At 38.8% G+C, this 18,742-nt stretch overlaps 1 protein-coding gene across 5 annotated transcripts in view; it reads right to left on the bottom strand.

Annotated features, from left to right (window-relative positions):
- Positions 1 to 245: 245 nt before the first annotated feature.
- slc2a9l2 (solute carrier family 2 member 9, like 2) overlaps positions 246 to 18,742 on the bottom strand; it is a 90,475-nt gene continuing 71,978 nt past the window's right edge. For all 5 annotated transcript variants that reach the window (XM_003442766.5, XM_025907411.1, XM_025907412.1 and 2 more), the window contains 2 exons: positions 15,958 to 16,085; positions 246 to 659 (listed from right to left, as the gene is read on the bottom strand). In XM_003442766.5, the coding sequence (XP_003442814.1) occupies positions 417 to 659; positions 15,958 to 16,085 (371 nt within the window). In that variant the 3' untranslated portion in view covers positions 246 to 416. The remainder of the gene's footprint in view (positions 660 to 15,957; positions 16,086 to 18,742) is intronic.

Below are 18,742 nucleotides of genomic sequence, written 5' to 3'. Positions count from 1 at the left end.
ACTATTTGGCAAAGAAAAATACAATTTTTCAGAGACATTGGTAGAGACTTAAGTAAAGTGAAAAACACAGTGACTAACAGACCGAAACACAACTCTGTATGTACTCTAATATTAGACAGAACTGTAAAAGCAATCAGTGGAATCAACATCTAATGTAAGCCCCAAATCATTTTTGTGACTGCTGAAGAGCCTCAGAACAGAATAGGAATGATTTGTTTCATCTTAATGAGAGACACAGACAAATACTTGCTTCATTGCTTTAATATATCTAAAAAAAATTGCAGTCATATAAAAAGACATTGAAAAAAAGCACTGACTTTACTTAATTGTTGATGCTCAGTAAATATGTAAAAACAAGAAATATTTTCACACATTTGACCCTGCTTCTCGATTATGACTGTGCTTCATTCCTTCATTTACAAAGAAGTTTGCATCTTAGTGGCATCTTGGGCTTTTCCATTCGTGTCAGAGTTAATGGACAGAACCAGCTCCATTTCCTGACCAGGCGAGGGAATGGGCATTTTATTAATCTTGGCAAAGCTCTGGCTGATGTCCATAAAGGTTTTATTTTTGGTTTCCGGGAGGACAACATAGAGGTATATGGATCCCAGAATGCAGACTGCCACAAACACAAGAAAGGAAAAGGACTGCAGCGTCTCCTGTGCAAACAGAAAACATACAGACAAGAAACATGAGACACATCAGATTTATGCATACACTGTGCTGTTTTAAACATCCTAGTTACCCTCAGTTCATCATTCTTCAATCAGATGACATCTAGTAAAGTTTATTAAAAAAAAAAATCTGAAGCAGAATTTTAAACAATTAAACGATTACTAGCGTGTCCTCCTCCACACAGCTGGATCGTGACATTTTTCAGTCCATCTCTGCAGAGACTGTGGCATCTGTTTTGTCATCTGTTTTGTCAAATGTGTGTCATTGATGAGGACAGCATAACATTCCCATGATTTTCCGCTCAAAAGAATCCCACAAGTATATAAACTGAACATTACTCTTCTTGTATTTACTTGCATGTATTTGTGTGTTCAAGTACCAAAAGTATGAAAGGTAACCTTGTCCTGTGGGTTATGCCAATAATAGAGATTAGTGACAGATTTAAAAATACACACTGACTGATTACCCAGAGGGAGATTTAGATGTGGAGAGAGGGTTTTGTGCATGTGCGTATGTGAGTAAGAGAGAAAGACAGAGAAAGAGTCTGAGAGAGAGAGGTTAGGTGTAGGGCAGACAAACTTGGCTGACCCTGACCAGTATGTTACCAACTATAATCCCTCGCTTATGAGGAGGCAGACCGCAAATGCAGAACTATGTACCAGGTATTAGAAATGCAGTGTCCAAACAACCACGACCTCAGTAAAGAACTACTTACCGCTTTGATTTCAGTTGGTTATATCACCACTGCTGTTAGTCTCTGACACTGTTTTCCTCTGTTGAGAGTATTTCATAATAGCGGCATAAAAAAAAAAAAACCCTCAGAGCATCGTGCAAAGGGCCTGACCCAGTTTCCGTGCCGCCTCTGTGACGTAACACTCATCTGCGAAGTTAGCAAGTTCTTCAGAAAGAACTGCCTTTCTCTCTCAGTTGTCAGGGTAGATGAGTCATCTTACAAACAGGACATTTATGCGTTCACTCCATTTGTCATTAATCGAATTTTTGCAAGCCCGTGGATTGACGAGGATGAGACAGTCCTGATTTTGACACTGGGATAAGCCTTTGATCTGCTGTGGTGGCTCAGCTGGGTTCAGTGTGGTGCACACGCAGACAGTAAGGCATGAACACAAAGACCCAATTGCTGTACACACACACACAAAAACACACACACTTTTTTCATGCTTAAATGAATGTTGGCTGAATAATGTGCAAACAGAAAAAGCGAGGTGAATGCTCTAAAATGCACTGCAGACATACTGTAAATCTAATCTGGTCAAATGAGTGTCCATGCTTGGACATATACTGTCAGTCACTGGTTTCTGGTGCAACAATGAGTCATTGCTGGGGGTAGGGGTGTGATATTTGCATGAGTGTGGGCTTTCATAGATTGTGTTCCCTGTGGGAGGCACAACGAGGGAGAATTTCCACAAAGCATGAAAGACTGCGATGTACACAAGATAAGAATTGAAATGACCACACTGGGCTGATTTATGGATTACACCGATCAGCCACAACATTAAAACCCCTGGGAGAGAATAACATTGATCATCTTGTTACAATGCAGTGTTCTGTTGGGAAACCAGGAGTCCTGGCATTGATGTGGATCTTTTGACCTTGTCTTAAGACTCTCCAGATTCCAATATGTTCAAGCTTCTGTGACAACCCACAATGGATCTGCTCCCAAAGTCCTGATGCCCGACTCCACAGTTGAGTGTTGTGGCTAATCCTTGGCTATATCACTGTTGTTACAATATGAGCATACAAGACAAAAAAACAACAATACCCATTAAGCATCATGTTTATGGATCACAGCTGCAATGCTACATACTCATAATAATGCAAACACAAACGCATTCAAAACTCATAGCGTATGAATGGATGTGATTGAATGTGATGGGTCATTAGGTTTTACAGATCTCATGCACAAATAGAGCTTGTTGTTATTGCCCCATTTTATACTTATATGTACATTTATATTGGTGTGAAGCATTAGAACTAGAGCTCCTGCCATGTTAGCATTTCTCCATATGATGGCTTCACCAGCTTTGGTAAGGGTTAAAAAATGGCAAGTGAAAGTTTCTTCTTTTCATAAAATTCACTGTGGCAGAAATTGACGTTATACTGTTTGTTTGTACTCTGCTTGAACAAAGAATGCACAGCACCTCGTGTCTGAAAATCATGCAAATTATTCAGAGGTGATACACATAAATGCACCTTCAGCTTTCAGCCATTGGTGGAGCTAGAGTGCTCCAGATAGACTTTGCAGACAAAAGTATTTGGCCACAACTCTCTCACAAATGTAGTCTGCCTTTACAAACATTTGTGAAAGCATGGTTTGCTCTAAAGAAATCACTGAATTCAAGTGTGGTACTATAAAAGGATGGCATTATTACAAAAAACAGTTTGTGAAACATCTTTTCTTCTAGATATTACATGATCAACTGTAAGTGGCTTAATTGTTAAGTGGAAATATTCAGGACACCCACAAAGTGGTTGACTTCCTGTGGTCACAAAGTGGCTGACTACATAGAGTCATAGAGTAGAGTGCGTAGTTTGTGAAAAGCTTGCCTGATTCAATAACTGCAGAGTTCCAAACCTCCACCGTTATTAACATCAGCACACAAAGTGTGCACTGGGAGCTTCATAGCATAAGTTTCAATGATAGAGAAGCTCTTGCTCTTGCAAATCTTAGGGAATGCTTTAGACTCCGATGGCAGCAGAAAGAAGATCCTGTAACCCTGTAGTGCATCCTCCTTGGTACATGAGTTTTTGAGACCTTTACATCATGTTTATTGTTCGTTTGTTTGTTTTTTCAGAAAAACCTGATGTACACAATGAGACACATGCGGTGCTACTGTGAGCAATAAATACACATAAATGCTGGTTGTAGCAAAAAGGATACAAATTAAAACTAATATGCAAATTGATATTTAATTTCTTTCCTCTTAATTTGTCAGAAGGTTCAATAAATCCTCCAGTTAGACTTTTCTGGCAATTATTTCATGGTTCAGGCTTTGTGAGGTGAAAGCACGCATTAGATCTGTTAAATTTATAAAAAAGAAAGAAAAGAGCCAGTTAAACAATAAATCTCTGTTAAAACTTTAAATTAGGCTATCAACAGTATCTCAAATGAACACATACAGGATGGCTGGAGCCTTTTCATGTGGAGTTTGCATATTATCCCTGTGCCTGTATGGTTTTCCACATTAGTCCATAAGTGAATTGATTTGGAGAACTGATGATTCAAAATGATGATAGTGTGTGGTTGTCGGTGTTAGCTCTGCAATGAACTGGCAATTTGTCTTGAATATAGAGGGATTCGGGCAGTCTTGCCTCACTTTGATTTGTTTTAATTATTTCACCTGAAAAAACAGTCGGGCCCTTTGAAACCATGACAGTGTTTAATATTAGAGAGAGCCAACCTCTGGTCTGTTAAACAGAGCCAGTGGGATTCCCATGCACACCGAGTATTAAAAAATTGAATACACTCTGGGTATAATTAAAATAAATCTCCAAAGTAGAAGATAAAATATACAATTTGCATGTGGCAAAATTGGGGTCAGGATTGTCCCCCATGAACCTTGTTAACATGCTCCATCTGGTGCCATCATCATGCATTTGGCTCAAATATTTGATAAAATACAAAAGATGACCAGCCAAATCAGTAGTAAGAGTAATTAATTGCCATCCTTTAATTTTCCAGAGCAAGTGTCTCAGTTGTCTATATCAGCCTTTCATTGATCGGGAAAGAGCCTCGGTGGAGTTTTCAGAAGTGTTAATTGCCATAATTGCTACTTAATGTGTTCCTTTTCCTGCACCATAGGCCTGGGAGCATTTTGCATATCTGTGTTCAGGTGCTGCTGTCTTTTTAGATATCCCTGTAGGGAATGAAAAAGTGCTAATAACTGATATTATTTCATATTACAAGATTTGAACTGCTATATTTTATAACCCCACTTGCACACCTACCACTGCAGAACACCAACTGACACCTCAGCAGTGGCCTGCCATGGAAAGATGGGATGTGACAGTTCAACGGTGTGTTGTCTGGAAAGGGGTCAGAGCTGGTTTCAGGTGCACGTCAGGAACCAGTGAGTCACTGCTGCGATCTGGATGCCAGGCATGTGCCTGGGAGTATGTGGGGCTAGCAAAACCCAACCAACAAAAGCAACAAGCAACTCTGCAATATTTGTGGAATTGGTTGGCTAAAAATAACCTTCTGTTGTGTTCTGTTTCTCGCACGTGTCCACATCTTCCCTGCCAGGTCAGCCTTATCTCCTGCTCTGCTCTAGGACTTTCAAAATCCATTTCTCCTGTGACACGCTCTTAATGTATACCTTTATTATCTGTTTAATTATGTATTCAGCTCTATATCTACTTGACCTTCCATTTACTGACATAAATTACCAGCAATCTCGTTGTTCAGCCATCAAAATACCAAAAAAAAACCCTGTTTATCATGACATCATACCTCTTTGTCCTGTCTTCCTACTGGTCAGTGGTACATGACAGGTCGAAGTGCAATATATCATCCTTTATTTCTCCAATCCTTATTTTTTACAAGAATGAAGTGACAGTGCAGACACAATGGTGAGGTGTTCAGGCTCCTGTACATCTGCTGACAACTCTTCATTTAAGGATTCACAGACTGGTGTAGCTCTAGCACAGGAGAGTATAGGTGTTTCATTACATGTACAGGGTACCTGACATGCTGAAACCAGCAGAGTTCAACACATTTCTGTAAATGACTTCCACAATGCAAGCTTCCTATTCTTGGCAGCAGGTGTTGCTTACCTAGTTATATTGTGATCGGTAACATGACACAAAGGAAAACAAATGTAGTTTTTAGTCACACTGCCAATGTGAAGATGTGGATGGCATTTTGTGTTTTTTAGTCACACTTTACTCGAGACCGAAATATCTTTACAGATGAGTTCCCCCACCAAACTTTGTGTTTCAGAGAGAAGTATCTGGAGAATGGAGCTCTCCAGAGTTACACTTTGGCATAACACTCTGGTAACCGCTTCTCTCCTAGCGCCATAGCCAGATCTTGATCATTAGATTTAAACTCTTCTGTGGTGGTGTACAGAGGTAAAACCACACTGTGTCATTTTCCTAGTGCTTATGGGCCTGACTGTATAGCTATGAAAGAGTGACTTTGCAAACATTTTAACATCTCCAAAATGAATCACACAATGCTTTGACATCTGTTATTCCTGTGGAGATTCGGGAGCTCATGCATCACACAGTCGGTGTGAGTGGAGGTGCAGGAGCGCATCGCCCAATGGAGTTTTGAGCTGTTTGGGCTATGATTTGGTTTTTTTCTTAAAATCAACAAGACTAAATGAAAAGGAAAAGACAGATCATGCAAGAACAACGTCCACCTCTAAGAAAACACCATCTAAGTGTTTGTTATGCCCTTTTCAGCTATTTTAGTTCCCCGTTCACTCTTTGCCTCCAACACATGACACTCCGGTACAGCTGACTGAAAGGACAAAATTAGATTTATCTGGGGGGGCTACTGAGCGAACAGGCAGAAAACATTTGACGGAAGGTCAAAACGGCGTCACTAAAATGTCCACCGTGCCTCAAGCAAACTTTCACTCTGATCTCAAACTTCTACGATGACTTTTGTCGAACTTTTTCTTTCTCACAATGAAGGTGCCCTTAAAGCTACAGTTAGAGAACCTTGCTTTGTGGGAAAGTTGCAAAGGCGGAGGGAAGAACACATTGTTTCTGCTAAAAAGGTGAAACTCTGTTTGGTTGTAATTACAATCAGGTTCTGAGTCACTATTTTCATGGCAAACACATATGCTCAACATCTGCTCTCTAGGCTAAAACCACTTCTGATTGACAAGTCGTTTTCTCAAGCCACTTATCTATGTGTGTTTATCTTGTACATGTCAAAACCATAGAATATAATTTATGGTGCTTTAGCATTTTATGTCGCATATGTCATATAGGGCAGCTAGAATGTAGAAACTGTAACCAAGATCTACATTTATGGATGAATAAAAATCAAAGAGACAAAAGAAAAAGAGAAATCCCCCCTGTGAAGTCACACACACCCGTGTACCGTAAACCGAATTCATTTGCATTTCCTGTGTAGTTCAATCCCATATTTATTAATTTTCAAAGCCCTGCTCCTGTTTTCAGAACTTATCAAGGTTATCCCTGAAAAATCCACTGATAATGTCATCTGTGCTCATCTTCATCAGACTGTGAATACACTGTACAACTGATTCTTGTTCACAAAACTCCTGATGAGTGCTAGAGGCTAAATGTCACGCACCCAACTGGATCAACTGGAGGTCAGATTCATTCCTGAGCTGCACTCTTATGATGATCGTCGCACGCCCGATATTTCAAGGAGCAAAGGAGTGCTTGAGAAAAAACACAAGAACAAAGATGCACTTGAAATCCCAGAAGGAATGTTTACGATAAGACGGGCAAAGGAATCATGAAATGACATGTCACAGGCTTCTTTATGTAACTCTGTGTAATTAAAACATCATCACACCTAGCTGTAGCTATAAATTCACATGCACTGAATAGTTAACCGTATTTAACTAACCAGGCACTCAAACACAATTATTCAAAATGTATTTACTTTGCAGAGACATGTACTTGTGTAGATGCATCCGCATTAACCACCCTGCTGCTCAGAGCTTTAAAATATTAAATTCAATGTTTTTCTGCATTAATTCACTTTTTTAAATCAGCTGCATCAGATAGAAAATAGCCCTTCTATTAAAAAAAATCATCCAGTTTAGTTGGAAATACAATAGGTTATGTAATTATGAATGATTTATTAACTGAAAACTCTGGCTTTACAGTACAATGTATTCATTCAGAAATGAATTTACTGAACTAATTCATTAGAAATCAGTGAAGACACGCAAGAATACAATGAACAAGTTCGTTTAAGGGTGCAGGAACATCAGGGTACATATTTAGATTTTATTTTTTTATCTCACAAAGATTGAAATGTCAAATGCCATTAGGATCTAATGAGGGACAAGTGGGACATTATAACCAAGGGCAAAGTTCTGTCTAAAAAAAAGGCAGAACCATGTCCTCTGCACACAGGGCAGATATAATCAGACAGTAGCACTTTATATTAGGTAATGTAAGAAAAGTAAAGTTAAAAACTCAAATATGCCATGTAAGAAATATAAAGGTCACACTTTCAGTTGAAATGTCATTTTTAAAAATATCTCTGTAACGATGAGTTATATAGATAATGCCGTTTTCCTAACGAGCCAGATAATGATGATATGGTGTCGTTAGCAACAAAGTTTTCCTAATGTGGAGTAGCTAGAAATTACTATCACTGTCCATAGTAACAGTTTAACAATTTTAATAATGCTCTAATTAGAAAGCACACAGTTCAGGCTGCCAGAGAGCAATCTAAAAATGGCAGCCACACTGAAAGCTGTTTCGAAATGCCTGAGAAGATGATTTCACCTCTCTCTCTCTTTTTGATTAAGATAACTTAATAACTTCAAGACAAAAGCAACGCAAAACCTCCATCTGAGTAAGAAACCAAATAAGCAACACTTCACACTTTTAAGAAGCCCATTTAAAAGCTCTGTTGGTTTTTAACTCACTGACACTCACTGAAAAGAGCAGATGGAGAGAATGAGGTTTGTCTGCAGCTGCAGAGCAAGCCTCACAGTTGTGAAGCAGCACTGGTGAATGTTTGCCCAAAGCTCAGAGACAACTTGCTGAATAGATATAAAAGCTCTCTGAATCTATAAAGCCAACAGGTTGCCAATAAAGAAGTCTGCTTAAGTGCGATAATCACTGCTGTGAGTGACAGGAATGGCAAGCACCCAAGCTAATGTGGTATATGTTAGGTTATGTGATAAAGAAAGCTTTCACAGGACTCTATGCAGTCCTATAAAAAACTAAGTATACCGTTAATGCTTCAATAGGAATCAAGAGCATAAGTAGCAGCCAGCTACTGCTAATCAAATTCATTTGATTAAGTGATCATCAGCCAGTGTGAGCACCTATATAAACGCAGAGGTTTGTGTAGTTTGCTTGTCTGGAGCATACAGGTTTATTTTAAAACAGTGCAATGAGTTTCCCAGGTATGGACAGAAAAGTCACCCCAAGCTTAGAGTGCTCAGAGAAACAAACAAGCAAAAAAAACCCAAGAGCTATATCTCAGACTCTACAGACCTCATTGAGCATGTTAAATGTTAAAGTTCATCAGAGAATAATTAGAAAGAGGTTCAACAAGGATGGCTTGTTTGGAAGGGTTGCAAAGAGAAACTCTCTCTAAAGAGAACATGGCAGCAGGGCTTAGCTTTGGAAAGTTGCATCTGAACAAACCAGACTTCTGGAATAATGTCCTTCAGAGAGATGAGACCAGAGGGGAGATGGGCCATAACGAACAGCACCATGTTTAAGTACACTGGTAGAGAGGTGATGATTTGGGCTTGTTTTACAGCCACAGGAGCAGGGCACCTTGCAATCATCGAGTCAGACATGAAATCCTGTGTATACCAAAGTATTCTAAAGATGACCAACCGTTTTCAAGAAATGAATACTTCTAGTTTTCCTGCTGAAGACTATTTTACACGCTATTGAATCATGGAGTGCACTCCGTTAGTGAAAACTGTTGTTTTTATTATAGACACATGTACCTTGAAATAGGTCAATGCTGATATAGGAAAAAAATCATCTGCATGAACAACAGACTGCTGTATGTTGTGTAAAGTTTGAAAAATAGAAGACTTGGGACTGACACAAGTTGTACAGACAGATCCAGAGAGATCAGCAAAAGATGCTTTGATTAAAATCAAATTCCGTCAGTAGGAATTACCAGATACAACTCACTTAACAGATCAGTGGGAGTGATACAGCAAAAACTACTTAAGTACTCAAAGAATAAAACAGCTCGATATAAATTTTTCAAGGGATCGTGCACAAGGAAAACAGCAGGTTGTTGGAGATCTGTGTTAAGAATTCTAACCTCAATACTCTGAGGGTACAGTGAAGCACAGAAATGGAAATGTCAAACCGAAGAACACCTTTGCTTGCAATGCTGTAAACAAACTTGTATTCACTGGTGCGGTGCAGAGTACCGAGACACAATTAATACTGAGACACTTGGACAAAATTAAAGCAATGAACTGTGGATGGCTCGAAAGCTTCACTGGCTGAAATGAGAAGAATATTTTAACCACAGTTTTTACAGATAACAGAGAAAGATCAAAGTTAACAGTTAACTACTAAACTACTTCATTTTTTGTGCGCTAACATGAGATTGAAATGAAAAATAGCAGCAGTGAAGGACACAAGACACAGAAAGAGACTGATATAGTTATAATTGTTTAAAATGTGAAAGAGGCCAAAGGAATAGCAGATGAGCTTAATTCTAATCATTTAGTTATAAAATCCTTGGAAGATAAGCACTAACAGCAGATGGAAAAAAGGAGGAGACATATACTGTGTGAAGCATGAGGCTGGCAAACAAGTATTCAGTCTGTGGAATGAGGAACCACATTGCTGCAATAGAACTATGTCAGACTGATTTATCCTCTTTTCAGTTCAGTATCTTTTATGCTTGCCTGCATTCAGTTCTTAAACAGATGTATATGATAGGTTGAGGCAGCCACAAATCATCAGATTCAGTGCATATAGCAATGATTCACCGAGTGGTTCATTTTTAAAGGTAGATAACCTGCATTCATCGCCTTTTCAACAGGATTCCCATTTTTGCAATGTTTGATTAAAAAAAAAACCCTCACACTTCAGTAAAAGTCCCTTTTTTCACTCTAAAACACTGGATCCCCCACCCACCGTCTTAAAGGAATACTGCTTGTCTTTACAAAGAAGTTGGTCCACCTTAAAACAAAACAAAACAAAGAATATAAAAGAATTGTTTTCATGCAGTATCAAGAGAAAATAAATCAATGAATGATCATTAATGTACCTTCAAAGGACACCGCAGCGAGCCAAGTTGGACAGTTATTATACAGAATGTACTCATTAAGGTTGCCTGTCAAGATATTAATGGCTGCTACAAAATATCAAAGACAGAGGGATCAGAAGGACGAAACAGCAATGGCTCATTTATAATACACACACAGGCTGTGATTTCCCCAATAAAACTCCAGGGTTTCCTCCAGTGTCTGCAAGCCAGCTGCGCCCGAGCATCAGATTTTAACGTGCTTTTTCAGACAGGAGGGGTCGACAGTCCCAACTTTACTCGCTGAAACTAAACTCTTTTGTTCTTCTTTACAGTTCCAGCCTTTCCCAGCTTTCCTTCTGCACCTCTGAATTCAGTGTTATAGTGTTAAAATTACATGCGAGCTTCACTGTAAGTAACTGTGTCACCACTGCCTTTACAGAACGCGACTGAAAATCAAAGTCTGTGTCTTCAGATAATGTTCCTGTGGGGGGACTCCCACCTCTGTCTCCCAGACAAGAGTTTTGCGTTTGTCACAGCAGCTCAGCAGCAGCTCGCTAAAAACACCTCATGCAACAGCGTTTAATGAATCATATATGTGCCGGCGTTGTCAAAAGAAAGTCTGACATGGGACAGAACAACCTCCAAGATAATAATGTTATTTTTTTGTGACTGGAAGAGTACTAAAGGTCTAGAAATAAAGAATTAATAACCTCAGGGTGTCCCCTGTACAGGTATTGTGACTCTATTGTTTCATAGCTTATTCTATAAATTGCATTTTCCCAATAATGGGAAAAATAAGCATGCACACAGTGTGTATAATAGTGTGGAGCTGCATATGTCTTGAACTCCAGGAGCCATAAACCTCCTATCCAGCAAAAGGCTTCTAAAATCCTCGGGCTTTTTTTTTTTTTGTCTTGGCAGAGATACTACATGTGCAGGGCATTCTGTTATCTTACACACAAAAGCTCAGTGCCATTCTGTGTGGCAGAAAACTGGCGCTGGAACACCTGCAGTGAATTCTCTGTGTTATCAGCCTGATTTCCCCCTACTACACCCAGAGTGGCAGTACAGTTTATAATTGTGTTGGAACTGGTCCAGCTCCTGTTGGGGAAAACTGCAGCCACTCAAGCTGCACAGGAGGTTATACATGTAGTCCAGTCGCATGGAGGAACAGCAGACGCATCAAAATGCTGCCAGTCTTCCCCCACTGTGATGGAAACCATTCAAAGTGCCCATCCTTGATGTCTGCTGTTTGAAGTGTAACATATTTGAAATAGGTGTAATAACAGCCAAATTATTTCATATCAGTTTTTCTTTTGTTCTGGTGCGTTATTCTTCTTGGAGAACGATCAAAAACGTCCCTGTGCTTTCTACTGCACTGCTTCAGTGATTCTCTGAATCCCCAGTGCTGATCTTGTCTTTGAGAAAGCGCACACTGCAAGAATGTGCAGTTGTTGAAGACATTTTTTACTCATGACATCAGTCCAGAACCAGAAAACTGCTAACCATCTGAGTCCACCAGCTTGTCCCAGGGCTGTCTGGGTTGTGCTTGCAATCTAAGGCTCTTTTAGTGTTCATAATGATGAGTTCATTTAATCTTTGGATATTAATAGATCTGATGGTGCTTCGTTGATCTCCATTTTCTTCTCATGAGGAATGTAAATTGATTTCTCTGCCCAGCGTGCTTGCTTTCCTCTTTGTGATCATGGCCCCATATTACCAAGTCTAGCCTTATTTCTTGTCAGTGACTCACTCGCTGCTTTACAGGAGATAACTGTTATGAATGTAGGCGCAAAAGAGTAACTATCCCCATGGGCCAAAGATCCTATCCAACCCAGGCCTATGCTACATCACAGGCCTTGTTAAAAGGGATGTCAATTCAGGAAATTTGACTTCTCACACTGGGAGCGGATTTCCTGAAGTATCTAATCTCTCTGGATTGTCTATCAGGATAGTCAGGTTTACTTTAAAGTAATACAGGCTGGTCTTATCTTTATAAAAACTTAAAGAACTAATTTCAATGAGCTGAAATCCACTAAGTGATAAGACTATAAGTCTGCAATGGATAAACTAGAAATTACTTCAGATAAGGCAGTTGGTTGTCAGGAAATGAGGACAAATCCAAAGGCCCAACACATTTACAATACCTAAAGGTCAATTTTAGTCCCATAGGATCTGATGTATAGTGAGCTGGCTGATAGCTAAAGACAAAAGCAACCAAATGGGTGTAAGAGACACACACATACACATAAAATGGCTCAGAGTATGAGAGCTGCTGAAAGAAAAACCACCAGTGTTGCACAAGCACAACAGTTAAGACTCCAGAGGAAGTCAGATGTCCACACTTTGCAGCCCAGTGTCTATGTCTGTTATAGCTGTAAACACCATTAACATTAAAGGATCCGACCACATCAGCCTTGATCTTAAAAAAGCAAAACATACAAATAAAAAGCTCACGCATCTACTTGGGTGGTAGAAATGTCATCCATCACTGAAAACATGCAGTTTAATTTATCTGGCATAATCTGATTTGTGTGTATCAATGCAATGTTTCTGTGCGTCTGAGTGAAAAGGTGTGGCTGTTGTGGTAACTCAAATGATTAATTTTTAATGCAACCTAAAATGTGGCACAAAAAGACCAATTTCTTTTCTCCAAACACTTGCAGTAAAACATGCTGCAGTAAAACAATGAAAAAGAAAATAGAAAAACAAACAAACAAAAACACAGGTATGTAACAAAAAGAGTTACGATGAGAGGAGGCAGTGATGAACAGTTGCCTGGAGCAACCGGTTGGGTTTCAGGACATGAAAGAGGACCTGGTGGCTTTCGGGAAAACATTCCAGTTTTACACACCGATAGGCTCTTCTGTCCTCAACAGCTGTATATTTTTATTATGTCACCCCGAATTTCATTTCTAACAAACAACATTCAAGGACCAAGCTTTTTTTTGCAGTTTTTTGAGAAATTATGTGCATTTAAAGCAAAACTCTCAGCCTGCCCTCTATATTAACCTCTGCACAGTACTTTTGGGTGCTCTGTCTATCCTTAGCAGCTCTTTTTAAAAGGCTAAAGTAATGAGTATCGGCTTGTGTGCTGGTTGGGAGAAAATACACCTGAACCGCCACCTTGTTCAAATAAAAATCCTTTTCTGTTGGCACCAAACTACTCGAGCTCTTATGCAGCGTTGAATGTAAATCTGTTTCTGTGTCTATGCATTCAGCATTGCTGTCACGTCTCACACTTCACCTGTTACACCTTGTTAAGAAATGTCCAAACAGTGAAACTGGCACATCAGCGGTACAGCAGGATAAATATTAATGCAGGATGCGTTTAGGCACAGTGCTGCTGGACATTCAAAGACATTTTGACTAAGGGGATGAAAAACACCAGACATCACAACATCTCTGAAACACGTGAGATTAAATTTTAGCATTACTGCACAGCTCATGAAGGCTGTACAAACTATATCCTGTATTTTAATCTTTACTGCTGTTAAGCTCTAAATACACTGCAAACATATACCAACATGTTAAAAACATACCAACATATTCCAAAATGTAACTGAATCTTTAATTAAAGATCCCCAACTCCAGAAATGAAAATGCCCTTTTCTTTTAAACTATAGATCAATCCAAGTATCGATAGTATTGATACCAACAGCCGGTATTGGTATCGGATTGATACTAGCATGACAGGATCGATAACTTGTTTCTACCCTCCAAGTTCACTTTGTACCCTAATGAATCATGTTTATTTTTGATTTATTTATAGTCTGTAGCACATTTAAAACAACAGAAGTGGACACAGTTCGAAAAGACCCAGTTTCAAAATACACGAAAGGCTATAAAAGGTGTGTTTTGCTGGTAATTATTCCAGAAATTAAAAATCACAGTGATTTAGTGCTTAATAAAATGTGTTCAGAATAAACAAATTGATAATGATTCATCTCATAAATCATGACACACTACTCTTCCCTACATACGCTGCCTTAAAATGATCGGTATTGGTATTGGCAATATTGGCCCTGTATTTACTTAGTATCAGATCTGTACAAAAATTTTCAGTACTACCGCCTTTAGTTTGCATGATTTTTGTTTAAAAATTCAATTCTAAACTAAAACCTCTTTGATATCACTGATATCACTAAGTTCTTAATTTTGGAAAATAGCTTACAAGCTGGACGGGTTATTATAAAACAGTTTTCAAAGGTAGTGATTCTCATGAAAATTATATCTAATCTGTAAAGTGGGTTAAGTGCCCCTTAACAGTAACTTTTACTGCCAATATTTTGGTGTTACGGAGTTAAAGCTCACAATAACCAGGGAAATAAAACCCCGATTCATAATTCCTGTAGAGTATGCCCTGCATGGCTTAACTGCTTTTCCTCACGGCTGTGCCAGGCGAGGCTTGTAGTAAATGAAGCAGGATCACAGTTTTCGTATCTGCGCTTTACATAAAGGTCAGGATTAAGTTTAAAGTCTTCTGTGCTCAATCTGTGTGCCTTGAAGAAAACCACCTTATAAAAGTTAAGTGGTATGTGTCGGAGAGCCAGGGGAAGCGAGTTCATCTTCCTATCATCATTTTTAAATACATTCAGGCTTACAAGCATGAATTTCAAGGACATTTTCTTCATTAGGTTAAAAGTCATGTGTTGATTGGTTAATAACACTACAGCTTTGGCTTCTTTTGTAATATATTTTTTATTGTAAATTCAATATATGCTCCTGATGTTGTAAACCTGAGTGAGTAAGCTGCAAAATCATACCATAACTAAAATACAGTGTGAACATTATGGAGTGTCACAACATTGATATTTAATAATGATAATATCACGGAAATGATACACATATCCACATACTTAAAAGATTGGTCCACATTAATGCTAAAGAGAATGATAAAATGCTTTAGGGTAGGCCTATCTTGTGACTAACAAGTCATTAGTCTATGAGATGGTGGTTAAAATACTCAGCCCACAGCTTTGATACAGATCTAAACTAACCAATGACTGGTGTCATGGTGTCTCTTTTACATCCAGTGGCCAGTGCCCCAGTGTGTGGATACGATTGCTCCACAGAGGTGAATATAAATGAGGCGACCTGTCGAGGGTGTACGTGGTCCAGTAACAGCTGAGAATTGGATAAGCAGTTAACAAACTTGATTGACAGACGATTGTGGATGTGAGTGAGACGTTCACACTTTACAGAAGCTAGCTTTCCTCATTTGTCAGTTTTTTCTAACCCCATTTGGCAGAAAAGATCTGTTTTATAAGTATACTGTGTATTACTTTTGTCATGATAACCGTGTGATAAAAAACAGATATTGTGGTAGCCTGAGAGTATACATAAATAATACCACTCACTTGAATAAATGGAAAAAGGAGGCCCACAGTAAAGTTAGATAGCCAGTTTACTGTGCCAGCGATCATGAAGGCAGCAGGTCGATAAGACTGTTCAAACAGTTCCCCGGTCAGGATAAAGGGGATGCCACCTGACAGAGAAAAAAGGACAGATGCACCATTAGTTACAATAAACAAAGAGCTTTGGTCAGAAAGGAATTCTGTGTTTATTGCTTAATAATGAGACTTGTTTCTTGTTAACTCTTAAAGTTGAAATATGAGCTCCCACCTTTAAAGTAAGCCATTGACTTTTCTGCGAGCCTTCCTACTTTTAACCAGAAATGTGTCAGTCCAACTAAATGCAAAGATACTGTACCATCCTTGCATTTAGTTTCCACAGCACATATTCCCCTTTTTATCAGATATCCATCAGTAATTTCTCGCACTGAAATGAAGTATTATTTGTATCCACTGGAGTTTGACTTGCAGAATTTAAATAAGCAGGCACTTTCCTTGCTTTAGCTGACCATCAAACTACATGTGTTCACTGTGCTGGATTAAATCAGATGAATTTATAATAATTACTTTTCGAAATTCTTTTCAGCTGTATTAATTTTATTATTTTTTAAAAATTTCTCTAATCTGCTCTCTTGTTGTTACAATTGACAAAAAAATGTGCCAAGTGACTTTAAGTTAGATATTAATAATCCCTCTAACTATACTGCAACAGAATTTCTTAACATTGCTAAATTATTCATTTAGGCCAATGTGTTACCAGCCCCACACATAATGGTAGGCACACACTGGATCTGGCTTTTACGCTTGACATATCTGTTAACTATCGCCTAATGAAAGTCATTATTCTTACACAACCAACTCATAAAAAATATGTCTTGTTTTCCTAGTCTGAGTAACAACAATAAGCACAATCCAAGATTCAACCCTATTAACTGACTCATTCATCATACTCAGTTTTCTATCTTTGCTATATCTTCTAAGGTTTGTGAAAAATTTCTGTTGTCCGAGTTTTATTTATGAGTTCCACGACACATCAGTGATGTGGAAGTCTCAAAAACTGACAAAAAGTCATTTAAAAAATATGATACATTTGGCTTTAAAGGGTTAAAGAGGTTTTACCTGTCATGTATCCTTGGCACCTCTCTATCATAAACAAATCCCTTTCATCTGGCTGTGATCCAGATTACTTTAAAACAACCAGTTTCTTCCCTCTGCTTAAAAAAACCCTCCTCAGACTCCACTGCTTTAAAGAATTACAGACCCATTTCCAAACAGCCATTTATTTCAAACATCTTTGAGAAAGTTGTCACTCATCATTTCCTTCAGCTGGCTGAGGGAAACATCTTTGATTAATTCCAATCTGGTTACTGATCAAACAGCACCACTGAAACATGACCATTACCTAAAATTACTAAAAATATAACACTAAAGATAAAGGTGACTATTCCACTTTGGTCCTACTAGACTCATCTGCTGTCTTTGACACCACTGATCATGTCATTCTTACTAATAGATTACAGAATTAGGTTGGCATCACTGCCACAGATACTTCAGTCCTTATCCGCACCTATCTTATGTGGAGTCAGTCAAGGCGCAGTCATTGGACCATTTCTGTTTTCTTTACTCATGTTACCCTGGTTGAGCTTCCAAGCCATTTCTTACCATTTATATGCTGATGATACACAGCTGTACTTTTTTTGTCAAGCTTAACAACCTCAACAGCCTCCCCTACATCAGGGGATGCTTTATTGTCTGTAAAAAGTGGATGTCCTCAAATTTCCTCCCATCTCAATTCTGGTAAAACTGAAGTTCTTATGATCGGTCCTGAACTTCTCTGTGGAGCTCCCATCAAGAAAGTGCGTCAGGGTAAAGTGCGTCTTAAGCACACAACAAACATGAAGATGGATTTGCAAAATTCTCTTCGCCCCTCAATTATGGATGTAAACACAGTGCCACAGCTGAAAATGGCTAAAAGGGAAACCCTTCGGGCATTCTTACCACAGAAACAATTATGCAAGAAAAGGCTAGTACAGTAAAAGGCAACCATCTCTTGGAGCGCTGAGTCTTGGGTAGATAATGGTGGCAGAGAAGCCAAGAGTACCAATAATTTGTTGCGGTGGGCGTTTAGCATGTGCAGTAGATTGAAAAAAAAAAGCATGATCAAGGGCGCATGCTTTGTTTTGCTTGAATGTGTATGACTGAAAACAAAATGCCTTTCAACATTGCTGTGCATGGACATGTGATGGAAGAGAATCACACGCAGGGTCATTGTTTATTTTCACAATGTAGACACTATTATTATAAGTTATGCCTAATTTGGAAAAAGCTACAGCCTACAGAATACTGATGTGAGGGTATAGATGGTGTTCTGTGTAAACCATAGCATGCTTTTAATTGGTGTTCGCAGGCAGCTTCACGAACGTGGCTCCCTATAATCTCACACATCTCACAGTTTCTCCCACACTGATTCTAAACCAAGACATGCACACATGGATGAGTTTATATCTTCATTGTTAGATATCACTGCTATTGCCTTGTGCATTGTAAATGTGGTTGAAATATCCAACAAAAACATCGGCTAAGATAAAAATCTTTCAGACCAGTGGCTTTTGCATTTAATCCTCACAGCAGGTTTTTTGTTGTCACATAATTGCTTCTGAGATGACAGTTAATGAGCTACAAGCCACATGAGCATTTTCGGCGTGTGGTGAATACAGGGAGGAATGGCTTCCATTAGCCCTTAGCATCCTCTTACATTTAATTGCTTGTAGTAATAAACTATCCCATTGAT

Source organism: Oreochromis niloticus, linkage group LG5, assembly GCF_001858045.2.
Source record: "Oreochromis niloticus isolate F11D_XX linkage group LG5, O_niloticus_UMD_NMBU, whole genome shotgun sequence".
Lineage (NCBI taxonomy): Eukaryota > Metazoa > Chordata > Actinopteri > Cichliformes > Cichlidae > Oreochromis > Oreochromis niloticus.
Note: the sequence above shows the minus strand (reverse complement) of the source record. Positions and strands in the feature narration are given on the sequence as shown.